The 21,243-nt window shown below is 37.6% G+C and overlaps 1 protein-coding gene across 7 annotated transcripts in view; it reads left to right on the forward strand.

Moving 5' to 3' along the window:
* Nucleotides 1-21,243, forward strand: part of RAB6A (RAB6A, member RAS oncogene family) — a 105,114-nt gene that overhangs the window by 50,361 nt on the left and 33,510 nt on the right. For all 7 annotated transcript variants that reach the window (XM_038568695.1, XM_038568693.1, XM_038568696.1 and 4 more), the window contains one exon: nt 16,389-16,447. In XM_038568695.1, coding sequence (XP_038424623.1) covers nt 16,418-16,447 — 30 coding nt within the window. In that variant the 5' untranslated portion in view covers nt 16,389-16,417. The remainder of the gene's footprint in view (nt 1-16,388; nt 16,448-21,243) is intronic.

Below are 21,243 nucleotides of genomic sequence, written 5' to 3' on the forward strand. Positions count from 1 at the left end.
TGTCCATGAAAAAATTGCCATTAAGAGTAAAAAAAGTGAGCACCTGGGTGGCTCAGTGGTTGAGTGTCTGCCTTCAGCTCAGGTCATGATCCCAGGGTTCTGGGATCAAGTTCAGCACAGAGCTCCCTGCATGGACCCTGCTTCTCCCTTTGCCTATGTCTCTGCCTCTCTCTGTGTCTCTCATGAATTAATAAATAAAATCTTTTAAGAAAATGGAGCATTAATATATTTACATTTGGTATAATTATGTATTTGGATTTATTTTTTTAAAAATATTTATTCATTCATTCAGAGAGAGAGAGAGAGAGAGAGGCAGAGACACAGGCAGAGGGAGAAGCAGGCTCCATGCAGGAAGCCCGATGTGGGACTCGATCCTGGGTCTCCAGGATCACACCCTGGGCTGCAGGCAGTGTAAACCGCTGCGCCACCAGGGCTGCCCTGTATTTGGATTTAAAGTAAATTTACTGCACAGCCCAGGTCGCTGAGTGGTTTAGCGCTGCCTTTAGCCCAGGGCCTGATCCTGGAGACCCAGGATCGAGTCCCACATCGGGCTCCCTGTATGGTGCCTGCTTCTCCCTCTGCCTGTGTGCCTCTCTCTCTCTCTCTCATGAATAAATAAATAAAATCTTTTTAAAAAAATAAGTAAATTTGCTATTGTAGTGTACTTTCTTTTTGTCCTTGATGTTTCTTTTACTCTTGTGTTATTTGGATTTATAGTCTTTTAAAAATTATTCCATATTCTTTGTTATTAATTGGGAAGTTATACATTTTTTGCCTTTTACTGATTACTGTAGAAATTGTGACATGTAGCCATGATTTACAAAAGTCTACAATTAATTGATTTCTTTACCATTCTGGACAATGCAAGGGCCTTAGAGCTCTAACTCTACTTACCAGTCTTCCTGATTTTACTTACTATGTGTATTTTAAGTATGGGTTTAAAATCCTATAAGATGTTATAGTGCTTAGATTTCTTTTTTTTTTTTTAGTGCTTAGATTTCTTTTAATAAAATTTGAAGTACAATAGATAAAAAACATACAAATCATAAGTGTATAGCTTGAATGAAAAATTTTGCTAGTTGACTTGAATATTGCCATACTTACGAAAGTTATTTCTTACTGTAAATTAGTAAATTTGGCTTTCTGATTTTAAAACCTCTATATCCTGAGCTTTATTATGAGATATATCCCATGGACCATATCTACTTTCATCTTTACAAGAACATAAGGCTGCTGTAGCCTATTTTATGCTAGACTCTGGGGTGCCTTAGTAATGGATGCTGTTTCTATTCATTGGTTAATTCAGTGCCAGGCAGGAACTGATAGGAGTATAGAGAGCCATGAACAACATAGATGAAGTTCTTAATTCTGCAATTTACCATTTGTAAGTTGGGAGGAATAAACTAGTAAATAAGTACAGATCAGTTTCAACTCTTCTTTTTATCCTTGTGATACATTCATAGATGGATATTGACTTCGTTGTAGGAATACCATAAAAGCCCTACTGCCATCTAGAATACTTTCAGAAATACAGTTTTAGGCCGGAAGTAATTTGAGAAGTAATTTAGTTTTTCTTTCCTTCAGGCAGAACCATATCTGATACTGAACTTACAAGTTCATAATGTAACCAGGAAAGAAAAGTTCCACAAAATTAGGTTACATGAGCAAAATCTCAGAGGCTCCAAGGTACATGTTATGCCTGAAGAATAACTAATAGCCTTTTATCACTGTCAAATGAAGTTTGTTTGGCAAGGGTAGGATGAGTCTAGAAGGCTAGATTCCAGTTTGCTTGTAAAGGTTTTTGAATGCCTGCTAAGGATTTTTAACTTTATTTATGGATACTGGAAAGCCTTGGAATGTTTTATAAATTAACAAAAGATACCTCTAGTAGTATAGAGGCTGGACACTTTGAACAGTGCTTTCTTCTCTTCTTAATTCTCTTGTGTATGTGCATGTTTGTCTCTTTCAGAGGATTGTGAACTCCTTTGTGGTGTGTCCCTTATTAATAATTTTTCATTCTCCCAGCCTTCTTGTTCCCTAGCACCTAGTAGTTTTGGCATGAAGTGAGAAATAAATAGTAGCATTAAAATATTTGTTTACTCTTTATTTATCTTTGATAAGATTAGCCAGTCTCTACCTTTATGTGAATATCTTTCCTGTCTTCATCTCTTTTTGTTTTTTAAATTTTTATTTTAATTCCTTTTAGTTAACATACAATGTTATATTAGTTTCAGGTATACAAATAGTGATTCAGCAATTCCATATACCACCCAGTGTTTGTGGTTTTTAAGCTTTTATTTTGATTCTCCTGTCTTTGTCTCTTATGTTGTAATACAGTATTTCTTTGTTTTTTTACTTTGGATGTTTCCATTTCATTATCCTGTTAACTATAGGTTTTATGTCTCTCACATAAATACTGTTATAAAGATAAAACATCTTTTTTAAGATAAAACATCTTTATTAAAAACAACTTTTGAGCTGTAGATGATGACATTACTTATTTCAACAAATATTATATACAATCAAACTCATAATCCCTGTTTTTAAATATGATTGTAAGAGTGTAGCTGTAGTCTTTTTTTCTTTTTTAGGAGAACTAAATCTAGATTTAGGTCTAGAGAAAGGCCACTAGATTTATTGAACTTCAATATTGTTGACTAGGTTAGCTACATTGAAGTAGTATTATCTTGGTTAATTAATTTTGCATGTGTGTAGTCTGTTTTAAGTAAACTCTATACCCAGCATGGGGCTTGAACTCCTCATCCCGAAATTGAGTCTCATGCTATACAAACTGAACTAGCCAGGTGCCACAGTTTTCTGTTTTGCTATAGAATTGCACCACCTATGTGAGATGTCTTAGATATGATAATTGTGTTGGATTTTGCTTGCAACTGAGCTTTGCTGCTGTGGTCCCTAAGTACCTTACTTAGCGGTCTTCATTACCATGATGGAATAGTGGCTATAGATAGGGGTTTTGGGGGCAGCCCGATGGCCCAGTGGTTTGGTGCCACCTTTAGCCCGGAGCGTGATCCTGGAGACCCAGAATCGAGGACCATGTCTGGCTCCCTGCATGGAGCCTGCTTCTCCCTCTGCCCCTCTCTCTCTCTCTCTCTCTCTCTGTCATGAATAAGTAAATAAATAATTCTAAAAAAGGTTTTTTTTGGTAAGCTCTGTTACTAAAATCATAGCATCTGATTTATTTTTTTATTTTTTTAAAGATTTTATTCATCCACTCATGAAAGACAGGGGCAGAGAGAGTGAAGCAGAGGGAGAAGCAGGCTTCATGCAGGGAACCCGACATGGGACTCGACCCTGGGTCTCCAGGATCAATAGCATCTGATTTAAATTACAGTTATCATCATACCACATTAATGTTTTAGTAACTTGTTTTTATGGGAAAAAGTTAGAAAAATATAAATATCTAGTTGGTTGTTTCAGTATTATCTGACCAATATAACCGGCTAAGAATTATGAAGCAGTTCATATATTTTTATATGTGTAGATTAAAGAATAATTGAGACTTCTCCTTTTAGCAGACACCAGTCTTCTATGAATCAAAAGTATTCTTGAAGAGTGTATTATGTTAGGAATTACTTTATCACTTCTAGAAATTCTGTCCTAAGTTGGTATACTTTGTTATTCTAGAGGCCTAATAATTTGTTTCTTTAACCTTTAATAATCAGCCCTTCTTAAACATTCCTTTTAGTTATCTTTGGTATTCCAATATTAGATTTTTTGAAAAGTAGGACTGTTTCTAAATTTTACTCGTCTAAATAGTGAACAATCTTACACCTAAATCTTTGTGTACTTGTCTGATTATTTCCTTTAGATACTTGATCTAAATAGATCAAACCATATTCTGGATCCAACTGCATATTACTGTTTTTGATAAATACTACCAAGTGGAACTGTAGAAAAGACTGTTCTTATACTGGAATTTGAAGTAAAATGCCCCAAATGCTTCCAATTTTAAATGAGAAAAAAATTAAACTAAACTACACAATACTATTAGAACTCATAGCCTTTGTTAATATTATAGTCAGGGCTCATTCATTCAGAGAAGGACCCATTCGACCTAAGGAAAAGGGCTTGTGGGCAGCCCGGGTGGCTGAGTGGTTTGGTGCCATCTTCAGCCCAGGGCGTGATCCTGGAGACCCTGGATCAAGTCCCATGTTGGGCTCCCTGCACAGAGCCTGCTTCTCCCTCTGCCTGTGTCTCTGTCTCTCTCTCTCTGTCTCTCATGAATAAATAAATAAAATCTTAAAAAAAAAAAGTGGGGGGGAGAGGGCTTGTAGTTAAGGTTGTATGTACCAAGTGTTAGGAGAGCATAGAGGATGGAGCTGCAAAGACAGGATATTTGGGTAAAGGCTTTGCAGAAAATATGAAATTTAACTAGAATATGATAACATCTTTAAATTTTTTTGTAATGGTTTAATTGTAAAGTGGTGATTTTCATAATGGGGCCATAATACTTTTAATGGATTCTGAAAATATTTTAAAATACTTTTTATTATGGATATTTTCAAACATATATCATAGTAGTATAGATAGTACGATGAACTCCATTCAGTGCTGACTTCCACGCACCCAAACAGCCTTTTTTTTTTTTTTTTTTTTAAGATTTTATTTTTTTATTTGTGAGAGAGAGAGAGAGAGAGAGGCAGGCAGAGACATAGGCAGAGGGAGAAGCAGGATCCTGGGACTCCAGGATCATGCCCTGAGCTGAAGGCAGATGCTGTTTTGTTTTGTTTTTTTGTTTTTTAAAGACTTGATTTATTTATTCACGAGAGACACACACATACACACAGAGAAGCAGAGACACAGGCAGAGAAGCAGGCTCCATGCAGGGAGCCTGATGTGGGACTCGATCCCAGGTCTCCAGGATCATGCCCTGGGATAAACCGCTGAGGCACTGGGGCTGCCCTGAAGGCTGATGCTTTTCACTGCTGAGCCACCCAGTTTTGTTGTCCCAAACAACCTATACTATTAAGGTAAATCTGAGTTTATTGCCTATCATGGTAGGCGAGGTAATAGTAGCTATATTAGTTTGGTAGGGTTACTATAACAAATTACTACAAATTGGGTGACTTAGGGATCCCTGGGTGGCGCAGCGGTTTGGCGCCTGCCTTTGGCCCAGGGCGCGATCCTGGAGACCCGGGATCGAGTCCCACATCGGGCTCCCGGTGCATGGAGCCTGCTTCTCCCTCGGCCTGTGTCTCTGCCTCTCTCTCTCTCTCTCTCTGTGACTATCATAAATAAATAAAAATTGAAAAAAATATTTAAAAAAAAAAAAAAAATTTATTTATTTGAGCACGCACACACATCATGCTGCAAAGGGGCAGAGGGAGAGAGAGAATCCTAAGCAAGCTCCCTGTTGACAGTGGAGCCCGTCTGGGGGCTCGATTTGACGATCCTGAGATAATGACCTATGCCAAAAGTAGGAGTCAGAAGCTTAACTGACTGAGCCATCTATGTGCCCCAAGCTTTTCCTTTTCTTTTAAGGATACCAGTGATGTGATAGGACCCACCCTAATCTAGCATGACCACATTTTAATCTGATTATGTCTATAAAAACCCTTTTTCCAAATAAGGTCACATTTCCAAGGTTCTGGATAGGTACGAATTTGGAGGACATACTATTGAGAAGAGGGCAAAGTTGGGATGTTTATGGATTTTGAGGTTTGTTTATGGATTTTGATTTAAGGTGACAATTTTTGTTTTGTTTTGTTTTTAGATATGTTTATTTATTTTGAGGGGCAGAGGGAGAGAATCTTCAAGTAGACTCCCTTCTGAGCTGTGGGGCTAAATCTCAGGACCTGTGATCATAACCTGAGCCAAAACCAGGCGCCACTAGGTTGGCAGTTTTAATATGGGGGCTTGATTAGGATTGTGTAAGTATTGTGTTATAGTTTTAAGATTTGTGGGCTTAACAAAGTGTTTTGTGACAAGGTTCAAAGCATCTGTGAGAACAAACAATCATTTGGTGGTATCTATTAACAAGATGAAGAGTTTTATGTTTCTTTGAATGGACTTTTGGGAATTTCCTAAAGAAATAATAGTTATTTGCAACTTTTATTCTTGTAGAGAAGAATTTCCTGGAGTAGTAAAGCCAGGTTGATAACAGTAGAATGATGAAGTCATGTTTATGCAGACTGTAAGCTTTGTGAATATAATTGGTTTCAGGTGTTTTTTTTTTTTTTTTTTTTTTAAGATTTTATTTATTTTTTCATGAGAGACAGAGAGAGAGGCAGAGACACAGGCAGAGGGAGAAGCAGGCTCCATGCAGGGAGCCCAATATGGGACTGGATCCCGGGACTCCGGGATCATGCCCTGAGCCGAAGGCAGACCCTCAACCACTGAGCCACCCAGGCGTCCCTGGGTAGATTTTTGAATTTAGCCATAATATATATGCAGTGAAGTGTACAAATCTTGAAACTTTTTTTTTTTTTTTAATATTTTACTTGGTGGGTGCTTGGGTGGCTCAGTTGGTTAAGCATCTGCCTTCAGCTCAGGTCATGATCCTAGAGCATGTTGGGCTCCCTGCTCAGCAGGGAGCCTGCTTCTCCCTCTTGCTCATACTCTTGCTATTTCTGTTGTTCATTCTCAAATACATCTTTAAAAAATTTTTTTTGTAGATTCTTTTTCATCTTTGGTCATGAGTGGTGTTGGCCTGTAATTTTTTTTTATAATCTTGCCATTTAAAAAAATCAGTTATACAGCAAGATTGATTTAATATTTCAAAGTCAGTCATTCTAATTCACTCCATTAACATAAAGGAGTAAAATTTCAGTAGATGCAGAAAAAGCACTTCACAAAATTCAAAACCTGTTTAATTAGCTACATACTTTTAATTAAGAATAAAAGTGAACATCCTAAAGTCTGATAAAGGTTATTTACAGTATCCCTCTCATTCCACCCCCTAAAACTGATACAAATAATATCATACTTGGTAAAAATACAGACTTCATTTCCTTTCAGTTTAGAAAGCAGACTGTGATGTCCATAGGAATATTTTTAAAGATTTTATTTATGTATGTATTTATTTGAGAGAGAGCTTCCATGTGCACACACATGGTTGTGCTAGCTGGGGGAGGGGCAGAGGGACAGGGAGAGAATCTCAGGGAGACTCCTATGCCAGGTATGGAGCCTGATACAGGGCTAGATACCACCACCTGAGATCATGCCTAAGCCAAAACCAAGAGTTAGACACTTAACTGAGTCACCCAGGGGCACCATCCATAGGAATATTTTAAAGCCAATTCCAGAAGTCTTATCGTCCTATCATTAATTATTTTAGCAACTAGCCTAAAAGACAATGGAGAGAAAATACGGGAATGCATAGTCCATAGTGGTTTCAAAAAACTTCTTTCAGTTATGTATCTGTGTGCTGGGTTAGATTTTTATTTTCTTTATTTGTTTGGCAGAGAGAGCATATGCAGGGGCAGCTGCAGTCGGAGGGGGAAAGGCAGATTTTCCTGCTGAATGGGTAGCCTAATAGAGGGCTCCATTCCAGGACCCTGGAATCATTTCCTGAGCTAAAGGCAGATGCTTAATCACCTGAGTCACCCAGGTGCCTCTGGGTCAGGATTTTAAATGTATTTCTTTTGGTATTATAGTCCAAATACCTAGGGACCCACTGTCCTAGAAGGTGGAGTCTTTTAGAAGTTTACTGGTCACACGAAACTTAAATGAAACCTTTGCTGTCTGCTTTATTGAGGCTGTTTTGTGACAGATTATTTTTCCTTATCAGTTTTACTGAGGAAGCCTATTATCTATAGATTGCATCTATTGCAATAGACTGCGGTAAATTCCTCTATTTAAAATATACAATTCCGTGAGTGTTGATATTGCAGTAATCAAAGAATATCTCCATTATTCCTAAAGGATTCCTTGCTTTGTCTACTAGCCCTAGGAAATTACTGACCTACCTTTCTTGTCTATTTTGTTTTAAGGGTTTAGGAATAATCAATAAAACAATTTTAAAATAAGCTTTATTGTTTAGAATAGTTTTAGATTTACAGAAAAACTGAGAAGATAGGATAGTTCCTATAAACCTATACCCAATTTCTATTATTGACATCTTTTGTCAATATTGTACATTTTTATAATTAATGAACCAATATTATACATTATTAAGTAAAATCCATAATTTATTTAGATTTCCTTAGTTTTCCCCTGTGTCCTTTGTCTATTCCAAGATTATATCAAAATATCCTATTTCATTAGTTTTGTCTCCTTAGACTCTTCTTGCCTGTGACAGTTTTTCAGACTTCTGATTTTAATGACTTCATCAGTTGGAGGAGTACTGGTCAAATATTTTGTAGGATGCTCCTCCCTGGAATTTGTCTGATCTTTTTTTTTTTTTTTTGAATTTTTATTTATTTATGATAGTCACACACAGAGAGAGAGAGAGAGAGAGAGGCAGAGACATAGGCAGAGGGAGAAGCAGGCTCCATGCAGGAAGCCCGACGTGGGATTCAATCCCGGGTCTCCAGGATCGCGCCCTAGGCCAAAGGCAGGCGCCAAACTGCTGCGCCACCCCGGGATCCCCAATTTGTCTGATCTTTTTCCTTACGATTGGACTGGGGTTATGGGTTTTTGGAACTGATCTGTTCTTTATAAAGAAGAAGAATATCCTAAAACGTAGAGTAGCCGCCTTCTTTTTTTTTTTTTTTTAAGATTTCCCTGATTTAAGTTTTTTTTTTTGTTTGTTTGTTTTTTTTTAAGATTTTATTTATTCATGAGAGAGACAGAGAGGCAGAGACATAAGCAGAGGAAGAAACCAGGTCCCTGTGTGGAGCCTGATGTGGGACTTGATGCGGGAACTCCAGGATCATGCCCTGAGCATGACAGATGCTCAACCACTAAGCTACCCAGGCATCCCATAGCCTTACTTCTTAAGGCTACAGTGACTCTGAGTGGTTTTGAGATAGAAAAAATCATCCTGAAACACTGTGCAGCATCTGGCATAGTATAAATAATGTAATGAAAAAAGATCCCTGGGGAAACTAGGCTGGCTCAGTTGGTTGAACAACTGACTCTTGCTTTTGGCTCACAACATGATCTTTGGGTCTTAAAATCGAGCACCACATTGGGCTCGGTACTCAATGGAGAGTCTCCTGAAGATTCTCTAACTCTCCCTCTGCCCTTCTCCCTGCTTCTCTCAAGTGAATAAATCAGTCTTTAAAAGAGCCCTGGACTAAGCATAAATGTCCTTTTTTTAAGTATATGTTGAGAGCGCTTTTGCTTGCTTCATAGAGACCCAGAGACCCTTCATTAAAGTTTTTTGAATCCCCCTTTATTTTTATTTTATTTTATTTTAAAAATTTACTTACTTATTCATGAGAAACAGAGAGAGAGAGAGAGAGAGGCAGAGCCATATGCAGAGGGAGAAGTAGGCTCCCTATGGGGAGCCCGATGTGGGACTGGACCCCAGGTTTCCAGGATCACAACCTGAGCCAAATGCAGACAAGCTCAACCACTGAGCCACCCAGGTGCCTCTAGATATATACATATCTTTTTTTTTTTTTTTTAAGTAGTCACCATGCCCAGTAGGGCATGAACCCACAACCCTGAGATTAAGACCTGGGCTGAGATCACGAGTCTGACGCTCAACCAACTAAGCCACCTAGGAACCCCTGGTTCTAGTAGATTTTAAAAATTGGTTTCTTAGGATTCTTCTGCATGACTAGTCATGTCATCAGTGAAAGAGAACAATGTCATTTTGTGTGCCTTTTCTTTCTTTTTATTATTATTGCACTAGCTAAGACTACCAGTACCATGCTGAATACAAGTGCTGCATTGGACATCCTTGCTTTTTTCCCCATTCTTTGGAGGAAACCACTTGGAATTTAGCATTATATATGATAACTATAGATTTGTAAATGCTGTTTATCTGACTGATGCAGTTTCCTTCCAATCCTGGTTTGCTGGTTTGCTTAGAGTTTTCATCATGAATATGGTGAGTTTTGTCATATATTTCATCTGTATATATATTGAGAATGAACTTCAGGATTTTCTTCTTTAGTTTGTTAATATTTTGGATTGCATTAATTGGTTTTGTATGATGTACTAATCTTTTCATTCCTGGAATAATCCTTACCTACTTATGAGGTGTCTTATATAACGTATGATTATATAAGACATATTAAGACATATATAAGACCCAGGGAGTGCCTGGATGGTAGTCGGTTAAGCACTGACTCTTCATTGCAGCTTAGGACGTGATCTCCGGGTGGTAAGATCAACCTCCATAGTTGATTCCACACTCTTCATGGAGCCTGCTTAAGATTCTCTCTCCCTTTATTCACCTCCCCCAACCCTCTACCCCTCCCACAAACATAAAAAGTATATAAATAAATTATACTATTTTATATATGGATTTGATTTGCTAATTCTTTGTTAAGGAATTTTGAGTCTGTGTTGATGAGAGGTATTGATCTATAATTTTTACTTTTTTTGTAATGTCCTTCTTAGGGTTATGCTCTCATCCCATATCATGAGTTGGAAAGTGTTTCTTTTTTTATTTTTATTTTTTCCTTCTTTTTTTAAAAAAGAGTTTATAGGGATGCCTGGGTGGCTCAGTGGTTGAGTCCTGGAGTCCAGGGATCCAGTCTGGCAACAGGCTCCCTGTGGGGAAGCCTGCTCTCCTCTGCCTGTGTTTCTGCCTTTCTCTCTCTCTGCCTCATGAATAAATAAATCTTTAAAAAATAATAAATAAAAAGAATTTATATAAGATGGGTCTTATTCCCTTAAATGTTTAATTGGAATTCAGTAGTGAAACCACATAGGCCTTGAGTTTTCTTTGTTACGAGATTTTTATGCCCTTCTGGTTTAAACATTTGTTTCTTTATATTTAAAATGTGCCTTAACAGAAAGCAAATATTTTTATCTTATCAAGTCTGACAGTCTTTGTCTTTTATTTTATTTATTTTATTTATTCATTTTTTAAAGATTTATTTATTTATTCATTCAGAGAGAGCGAGAGAGAGGCAGAGACACAGGCAGAGGGAGAAGCAGGCTCCATGCAGGAAGCCCGATGTGGGACTCGATCCCGGGTCTCCAGGATCACACCCCGGGCTGCAGGCAGCGCTAAACCGCTGCGCCACCAGGGCTGCCCCAGTCTTTTAATTGGAGCTTTTAATCTACTTCTCATATACTCTACAAATTGATATGGCTGGATTTGGGTTTGCCTCATTTGATACTTGTTGGCTCTTCCTTTTTGCATATATTTTTAGTGGTTTTGCCAGGGCTTAGGATATGTATCATTAACTTCTCACAGTCTGTACTGTACTATGTGAACTATAGACACCTTGCTTGCAACAGTATAGCTGCATTTATCTCCCCATCTTTTGTGTTATAGTTGTCACATATTACATTCTGTATGTTATAAACTCTATAATACGTTATGATAATTTTTACTTACAACATGTATATCTTTTTTTTGTTTTTAAGATTTTATTTATTTGATAGAGAGAGGGTGAGCATAAGTAGGGGTGGGAGCAGAGGGAAAGGGAGAAATAGATTCCCTGCTGTACAGGGAACCTGACTGGGGCTCAGTCCCAGGACCCTGGGATCATGACCTGAGCCGAAAGCAGACACTTAACCAATTGAGCTACCCAGGTGCCCCAACACGTAAGTCTTTTAATATTTTATTTTTTTTTAGTAACCTCTATACCCAGTATGGAGCTTGAATTGCAACCCCAGGATCAAGAGTCACATGCTCTACTGACTGAGCCAGCCAGGTGACCCTAAACATCTATGTTTTTTAAATAAATTAAAAGAAAAATACATAATAATCTTTATTTACATACATATTTACCATTTATAGTTAATATGTGGTGTCATTTCCCTTCAACCTGAGCAAATTGCTTAAGCTTTTTTTATAGAATAGATTGCCTGGCAAGGAATTTTCTCACTTGTTTATCTGCAAAAATCTTTAACCTTAATTTTCAAAAGAAGGTTTCATGGGATATAGTATTTTGGGGTTGAAATAATTTTTTCTTTCAGAAATTTAAAGATATAATTCCATTGTCTTTTGTCACTTTCTTTGTGAGGGAATTAGTGAAAATTTGTATTCACTCTCTCCCTGCCTTCACTTCCCCTACTCCACCACCCCCACCCCCTATCCCCATGTGTAATGTGTTTTTCCCTGGCTGTTTGCAAGGTTTTTCTTTATTCTTTGATTTTAGTAGTTTGCGAAGGTATGATTTCCTTTATATTTATCTTGCTTGGAGTTAATTAGATCTGTAAGTTCTTGTCTTTTACTACTTTTTGGCTGTTATTTCTACAAATGTTTTCCCCCATTTCCCTCTCTTTTATTTTCCTGGAACTGCAGTCATACTATGTTAATCTGTATTCAGTTTCCTTTATTCTCTCCTGCCATTTTCATCTACTGCTAAGTCTATAAATAGTTACTTTTTCTTATCAGTTATTGTAATTGTAGTTTACATTTGGTTCTTTTTTTTCTGTTTCTCTGTGGAGATTCACCTTTTATTTCTTTTTAAGATTTTATTTATTTATTTTAGACAGATCATGAGCAGGGGAGGAGTAGAGGGGGAGAGAAAGAGAGGGAGAAAGAATCTCCCTCCCTCAGACTCCTTCCTGAGCACAGAGCCCATACAGAGCTTGATCTCATGACCCTGAGATCATGACCTGATCTGAAACCAAAAGTTTGATGCTCAACTGATTGAGCCATCCAGGTGCTGTGTCTTTTGTTCATTTCTAATGTGTATATCTTCCTTTAAGACCTAGAGTATATCTATGATAGCATTTTTAAATTCTTGTCTTCTAACTGTAACACCTGGGTCATCTTGGAACCTGTTTTTTTTATTTTTTGTTTTGAGTATGAATTACATATTTTTTATTTCTTTGCATGTCTACTTTTTTTTTTTTTTTAATTAGATGGTGGACACGATGAAGAGACTCTGGATTTTGTTGTTTTTGTCTTAGAAGGCCAAGGTCAAACTTTAAACTCCCTATGTTGGACAATAGCTTGATTCTTTTTTTTCTTTTTAAGACTTTATTCATTTACTGAGAGAGAGAGTGTGTGTGTGCACGCGTGCACATGCACAAGAGTGGGGGGAGGGGCCGAGGGAAAGGGATAAGCAGACTTACTGCTGAGCAGGGAGCCCAACATGAGGCCTGATGTGGGGCTTGACGGGTGCTCAATCCTAGGACTCTGAGATCATGACCAAAGTTAGATGCTTAACCACCTGTGCCAACCAAGTGCCCCAGTAGCTTCATTCTTTCAACATCCAGCTGCTGCTTTTACCTGGGAACCCTGAAGTCTTCCTATCAAATCCACATGGGTAGTTTGTGAAACCAGCCAAGATTTGGAGATGTTTTATTTTATTTTTTTTAAAGGTTTATTGATTTATTCATGAGAGACACACAGAGAGGCAGAGACATAGGCAGAGGGAGAAGCAGGCTCCCTGTAAGGAGCCAGATGTGGGGCTTGATCCCAGACCCTGGGCCCATTGCTGAAGGCAGGTGCTCAACCGCTGAGCCACCCTGGCACCCCATTGGAGATGTTTTAAATGCAGATTTTGCAGTTCTCTGCCTTTGCACCTCCCTCTCCCCAATCTGATTGCTCTGTGCCCTGAACTTTGTCCTCTGATTCCTCAAGTCATTTAGGTGGTGGGTTTCTGCTGCTAGAAACCCAGATATGGATGGTACCCTTTCAAGCAAAAAATTACAGACTGGAAAATCACACTTTTCTGTTTCTCTTTCAAGGATATACCATCTTTTATTTTCTATTTTCTTATGGTCTGTGTTCAGGTTCTTGAACACCTGGGCTAAGTAGGTAGTGCAACATAATTTCTTCTGCCATTATGGCATGTTAATTTTTTAATTTTTTTTTACTAATGAAACTAGTATATTGGGAAGAACGTGATTTTTTTTTTAAGATTTTATTTATTTATTCATGAGAGACAGAGAGAGAGAGAGAGAGAGAGAGAGAGAGAGAGAGAGGCAGAGACATAGGCAGATGGAGAAGCAGGATCCATGCAGGGAGCCTGACGTGGGACTCGATTCGGGGTCTCCAGGATCAGTCCCTGGACTGAAGGTGGCACTAAACCGCTGAGCCACCGGGGCTGCCCAAGAACATGATTTTTGGTTAGAAATGGAATAGAATCATGTATCAGAGAATAAACTGATTAACCTTGGACAATTTACTAAAGTTTTGAGTTATCGTTTCTTAAAAAATGGAAATAAAGTTTCCTCTTTATAGAGTTAATATCAAGATTAGTATTGTCCTATAAAATACCCAGGCTATATCTTTGGAAGGGGAGGAGGGTAGGAGGTGGGGGTGACTGGGTGGCAGGCACTGAGGGGGGGCACTTGACGGGATGAGCACTAGGTGTTATTCTGTATGTTGGCAAATTGAACACCAATAAAAAATAAATTTATTATTAAAAAAAATACCCAGGCTAGTTAAAAAAATTTTTTTTGCATTATTATACACACATAACCTTGGTTGTATATGTTTTGGGTTTCTTTTTTTTTTTTAAGATTTTATTTATTCATGAGAGACACAGAAAGAAGCAGGATCCTCGAGGGGAACCTGGTATGGGACTTGATCCCCAGACTCCAGGACCATGCCCTGAGCTGAAGGCAGATGTTCCCAACCACTGAGTCACCCAGGCGTCCCTTGATAATGTTTTTTAATAAAATTGTGCTTTGTGGTAAAGGTATTTTTAATGAAGTCACTTGTTTAAATAAGATTTACTTTGAACACTCCTATATTTTTTTACTTTCTGAAAAGTGTTAGGTATCAGTAACATGTTGTTTGCTTAGTAGGATGTACCAAACTTTGTTATGCTCTGATGGTGTGGAGTAAAGAAGACAAATATGGAGCTTATAATCCTTTTTTTTTTTTTTTTAAGATTTACTTATTTGAGAGAGAACAAACAAGCATGAGTGGGAGGGACAGAGGGAGAGAGAGAGAATCTCAAATAGACTCCACACTGAGCTTGGAGCCCGAGGTGGGGCTTGATCTCATGACCCTAAGACCATGACCTAAGCCCAAGCCAAGAGTCAGACACTTAACAACTGTACCACCCAGGTGACCCCCGGAACTTATAATCTTTTAGAAAAAACAACATGAAGCAAATCATTTTAACTTTGAATACCATTTTACAGGAGGTTTGAGGTAAACAAGAACAATATATTTACCAGGAGCCTATATTGAATTATATTTAAAATGCCTTAGGGGCACCTGCCTGGCTCAGTCAGTAACATGGGATTCTTTTTTTTTTTTTTTTTTTGACATGGGATTCTTGATGTTGGGATTGTGAGTTCAAGCCCCACACTGAGTGTAGAGATACCTTAAAAATAAAATCTTTTAAAAATAAAAATAAAATGCTTAATTTTTGATCCTTTGAATAAAAAGTATTTTAACAAGCAATTTTATATTTCTTTGTTATGTATTTATATAGTCCCTTGCTTTTATCCACCACTGTTTTCCCTCTGTGAAATGCATATATTGCCTTTTATCTCTTCAGATTTTTACATTTACTTGATACAGATTACAGTCAGTGTTAAAAACATTAGTATGTATATTGTTCCTGACTTTCCTATGAATGGTTCTAGAGTTTTACCTTTAAGTGCATATTTTTACATATAAAAAATATTTCAGGGGCTCCTGGGTGGCCTAGTTGGTTAAGTGTCTGCCTTTAGTTCAGCTCATGATCCCAGGAACCCTGCATTGGATTCCATGCTGAGCTAGTCTTCCCCTCCCCCTCTGTCTGCAGCTCCCCCTGCTTGTTTGCACACACTTGTGCATGCTCTCTCTGTTAAATAAATAAAGTATTTTAAAAAGTTTTCAGAAAAACATATGCCAACATTAGTTATATACAGGTGGTATGATATACATAATTTTCACTTTGTTTCTGTTATTTTCTGTACCACCAGTAAAATACAATATGCATTTGACTCTTTTATGTGAAAAGGATGGTGAGCGTTTGTTTTTTTGTTTTTGTTTTCAATGAAAACTATATGTACTATTTACTAATGAAGAAATTCATAGCTCAACTGTTGATCTATAAAGAGGTTTCTTCTCAAGTCTAATCCTGGTTCTGTTTGTTAGGGCCAAAGTAATATTTGCTTGGCCTTTGTGAATTAGAGATAGCAACATAATTGATTATTTTCTTCCATCTTTTCATTTCCTTCAACTCTTCACTAAATAAATACTCTTAATTTGAGATATTATTATCTGTTATTAGAGAAAGGAGTTTCAACAAGCTAGGGGCTATATGATCCTAAATTATTAGTAGTAGAACCATTGCAGATATTTCCGATTGACTTTAATTGCAGTTCTCTGTAGAACAATCACTTAAGAACCCAATGTAATGTTTTAACTGATGATTTTTTTTTCCTTTTCTTTTCAGTTGGAAAGACATCCTTGATCACCAGATTCATGTATGACAGTTTTGACAACACCTATCAGGTATTTTATTTTCCTGACTTGCTGGTTGTCTCTATTTTGTCTTAGAAGTACTATATTTAAGGTCTTCTTAAAAATCCACTTATTTCCATAAAAGCACTTCCTGTAACTGTAAAATGCTATAGAAGTACAGAGTATAACTGATTTTACTCATAGTCCTCAGTCTTTTCACTTGATTTCTTTATCTCCTCTTCCAAAGTTCATTGAAAGATTATCATTAAGTACCATTTGGGATAGAAGTAGGAGTGACTGTAGATATTCTCTTATGTGATTCAGCCTAGGATTCTGTGACCTTTGATCTATACCTAAAGTCAAAAATAAATTAATGATGTAATTAGGAATCATTGACAGAAGGAGATTGGGGAAATTCGCAAATATGTGGAAATTAAACAGCACATTCCCAAATAGTGAGCCAAGGGAAAGAATTCACAAAGGAAATTTAAGAAATACTTTGAGACAAATGGGGTGGAAAAAAAAAAAACCCACAATATACCAGAACTTATAGTATACAGCTAAAGCAGTACTATAAGGGAAAGAAGAAATATAATAAATCAATAATTTAACCTTCTTCCTTAAGAAACTAGAAAAGTAAACTAAACCTAAAACAAGCAAAACACATGACAAAGAACTGTTATCCAAAACAGAACTCTTAAAATCACATAGTAGTAAAGAATTAATTCTTTTTTTTTTTTTTAGGGAATTTATTTTTTTAAATTAATTAATTAATTTATTTATGATAGTCACAGAGAGAGAGAGAGAGAGAGAGAGAGGGGCAGAGACACAGGCAGAGGGAGAAGCAGGCTCCATGCACCGGGAGCCCGATGTGGGATTTGATCCCGGGTCTCCAGGATCGCGCCCTGGGCCAAAGGCAGGCACTAAACCGCTGCGCCACCCAGGGATCCCCAAGAATTAATTCTTTACGTTTTACAAGTTTTGATAGATGTATATACCTATGAAGCTGCCACCACAATCAAGATTAAGAACATTTTTATCATCCCAAAAGGCATTTGTCTTAATTAAGCCTTTTATTAAAAACCATAAAGATGGGACATCTGGGTGGCTCAGTGGTTGAGCATCTGCCTTTGGCTCAGGGCATGATCCTGGAGTCTCGGGATCGAGTCCCACATCAGGCTCCTTGCGTGGACCCTGCTTCTTCATCTGCCTGTGTCTCTGCCTCTCTGTCTCTCATGAATAAATAAATAAAAAAAACATTAAATAAATAAATAAATAAATAAATAAATAAATACCATAAGGATCATAGAACAGAGATGACTGAAACCTAAATCTGACATTTTAGAAAAGTCAATTTTTAAAAACTAATCGGTTTATACTGTATATATTTCATTATCATTCTTTTGAATATTTCAGAAATGGTTTAGCCAACTCATAAGACATGAAAAGAGCAAGTTTAGAAATGAAAAGTAGCTCAGAGTGCTTTGGTTTCTTCTGGACTCTTTTAGATCAAATATTCCAGATTTTCTAGGTCTCTGCAACTCTACGGCCTATAGGCTTCACCTACAGGACCTTCTCTCATGTACAGTGTCTTGATTCTGAGCAATGCTCTGTATCTTCTCATCAGAATAGCTATAAATACCAGTTCCAGAGATTAACAAAAGTATTGACGTTATTGAGCCGCCTCTGGAAAGTTCCTAAAAAGCGTAAGCTCAAATCTTTGGGAGTAGAGCCATTACCATAAGCTAAAAAATCTGAACTAGGACTCAGTCTCAGGCTAAAAGACTTATTACCTAGAGCCTTTTTAGAGTTCTCTGGGTGTATCTTTTTCTTTTCTTTTTTTTTTTTTAAAGATTTTATTTATTTATTCATGATAGACAGGGGGTAGGGGGCAGAGACACAGGCAGAGGGAGAAGCAGGCTCCATGCCGGGAGCCTGACTTGGGACTCGATCCCCGGGACTCCAGGATCACGCCCCGGGCCAAAGGCAGGTGCTAAACCGCTGAGCCACCCAGGGATCCCCCCTTTTCTTTCTTTCTTTTCTTTTCTTTTCTTTTCTTTTCTTTTCTTTTCTTTTCTTTTCTTTTCTTTTCTTTTCTTTTCTTTTCTTTTCTTTTCTTTTCTTTTCTTTCCTTCCTTCCTTCCTTCCTTCCTTCCTTCCTTCCTTCCTTCCTTCCTTCCTTTCTTTCTTTCTTTCTTTCTTTCTGATTGTATTTATTCACGAGTCACAGAGAGAGGAGAGAGAGAGAGAGAGAGAGAGGCAGGCAGAAACATAGGCGGAGGGAGAAGCAGGCTCCATGCAGAGAGCCCAATGTGGGACTCAGTCCCAGGGCTCCGGGATCACACCCTGAGCCAAAGGCAGACACACCCAACCGCTGAGCCACTCAGAAGTCCCTTTTCTGGCTGTTTCTCTGTTGGTATAATTTTGTTATACCCATTCTCAGTGAAATTAAGGAGAATTTTCAGGCATACCAAAATGCCATTTCTGTTTCCTCATGCTGCTGTTCAGTCAGTCATATATAAGGGTAGTGATGTTGACATAAGGGTAGTGATATTGGTAGAATTTGACAGATAAGGAAAGATTTTGATTCTTTGTGGAAAAGTTGCTAATGAAGTTAAAGTATCATTGTACTTTGGCATTAATAGGAGACACTAATTAACTGTGAGTTATAAGTTTTTATAACAAATACAATCCTAGATGTTCTTTTAGTTTAGCTCTTATAAGAAAATTTAGGCAATATAGTACCTTACATTCTTATTTGAGGAAATCTGCTTGACAGTAAATTAAGTATTTGAATATGATGAACTGACCTTATGTGGTTAGCTGCTAACTTAATTATCAGATGGAGTTCTTCAGTGAACCATTTGAAGATTCCCTACTTTACCCCCAACACACACACACACACACACGACAGAAAGACTTCTGAAATGGATAATTAAAGAGTCATAGACTTCTGAAATGGATAATTATAGTCTCATTGCTAGAAATTTATTATTGGGATTCTATGAGACATATGTAATATATATATATATATACACCTAAACCTTAGTTTAAGAGAAGTTTTACCTCACAAAAATGATAAATTTTATGTTGTTAATAATTCATGTTCTATGTATGATTCCTTTGCAATGAATTAATTTCATTTAAGAAGGAAGAAATCGGTGGGCCAGAAGAGTCTTTAACTGACCAAAATTTAGGCATTATTTCAAAACGAAATTAAAAAAAAAAAAAAAACTGTTCTAACTAGAGAGCCTGGAATTGGATCTCTTAAAGTTGCTCTTCTTTTTCACTACTTATTTTTTTTCCAGTTGTAAACCCACAGATTTTCTAACAGTTTAGACTATATCAGCTTGAACCATATTACATTGCTATTTTAATAATTTAAAAAATGATAAAATGTCAATTTTACATGGTTCAGCTAAATATAAATAAGCTCAAGATTCCCACAGTTGGAGTAGATTCATTCATTTTCCTGTTTTTTGTTTGTTTCAGATTAATCATTCTTTTATCCACCCCCCCTTTTAGATTGTATTTATTCATGAGGGAGGCAGAGACATACACAGAGGGAGAAGTGGGCTCCCCACAGGGAGCCCTATGTGGGATTTGACCAAGACCCAGGGATCACGTCCTGAGTCAAAGGCAAATGCTCAACCGCTGAGCCACCCAGGCATCTCAAGATTCATTCTTTTATTTGAGAAAGATTATTTTGCTCAGACTAACCTTTGAGATTACTTTGAATGTAGAAGATTTCTATCAAAGGCTGTTAAAAATTGACAGTAAACATAAATTCACCTTCATGGTAGATAATGAAGCCATCTATGTGTCTGTTGTGGAAATCTCAATATTGAACCCCCAACCTATACTCACCTAAATAGGTTGATAGGTCAGATTATGTCCTCCATCAACGCTTCCCTCAGATTTGATGGAGTCCTGAATGTTGATCTGACAGAATTCCAAACCAAGATGGTGCCCTATCCCTGCATCTAATTCTCTTTGGCCACGTATGCTTCTGTCATCTCTCTCAATGAACAGTTTTCTGTAGCAGAGATCACCACTGCATGCTTTGAACCAGCCAATCAGATGGTGAAATGTGATCTTTACCATGGTAAATGTATGGTATGCTGCCACTGCCACCAAGATCCATCCTGTTTATGGATTGATACTACACTGCCTTCAAAGTTGGCATTAATTACAAACCTCCCTCTGTGGTACCTTGTGGAGGCCTAGCCAGAGTACAGCGAGCTGTGTGCATGCGAAGCAACATCACGGACATTTCTGAGACTTGGGCTTCCCTGGACCACAAGTTTGACCTGATGTATGTCAGGCATGCCTCTATTCACTGGTATGTGTCTGAGGGCATGAAGGAAGAGTTTTCTGAGGCCTGTGAAGACATGGCTGCCCCTCAGAAGGATTATGGAGGTTGGTGTGGGGACACCTGCATGACTCAGCAGTTGAGTGTCTGCCTTTGGCTCAGGGCAAGATCCTGGGATCCCGGGATCTGGTCCCACATTAGGCTCCCTGCATGGGGCCTGCTTCCGCCTCTGCCTGTGTCTCTGCCTCACTCTATCTCTGATGAATAAATAAGTAAAATCTTTTTTTAAAAAAATAAGGTTGGTGTGGGTTTAGTTGAAGGAGACCTTGAAGAAGAAGGAAAGGAATATAAGGTTAAAAATGTCACAAAGTTGCTGCTTTTACAGAGAAGCTTATTCTGTTTTAACATTGAAAAACTGAGTTCTGATCAGTTAATTTATATGTAGCAGTGTATACTCATACTCTTCATATATAGTTGGTGATGTGTGCTTTAAAACACATTTTGTTACAGACCATTTCTCTGATGGATTTGAATA

This window comes from Canis lupus, chromosome 21 (genome assembly GCF_011100685.1).
Source record: "Canis lupus familiaris isolate Mischka breed German Shepherd chromosome 21, alternate assembly UU_Cfam_GSD_1.0, whole genome shotgun sequence".
In the NCBI taxonomy this organism is placed as follows: Eukaryota; Metazoa; Chordata; class Mammalia; order Carnivora; family Canidae; genus Canis; species Canis lupus.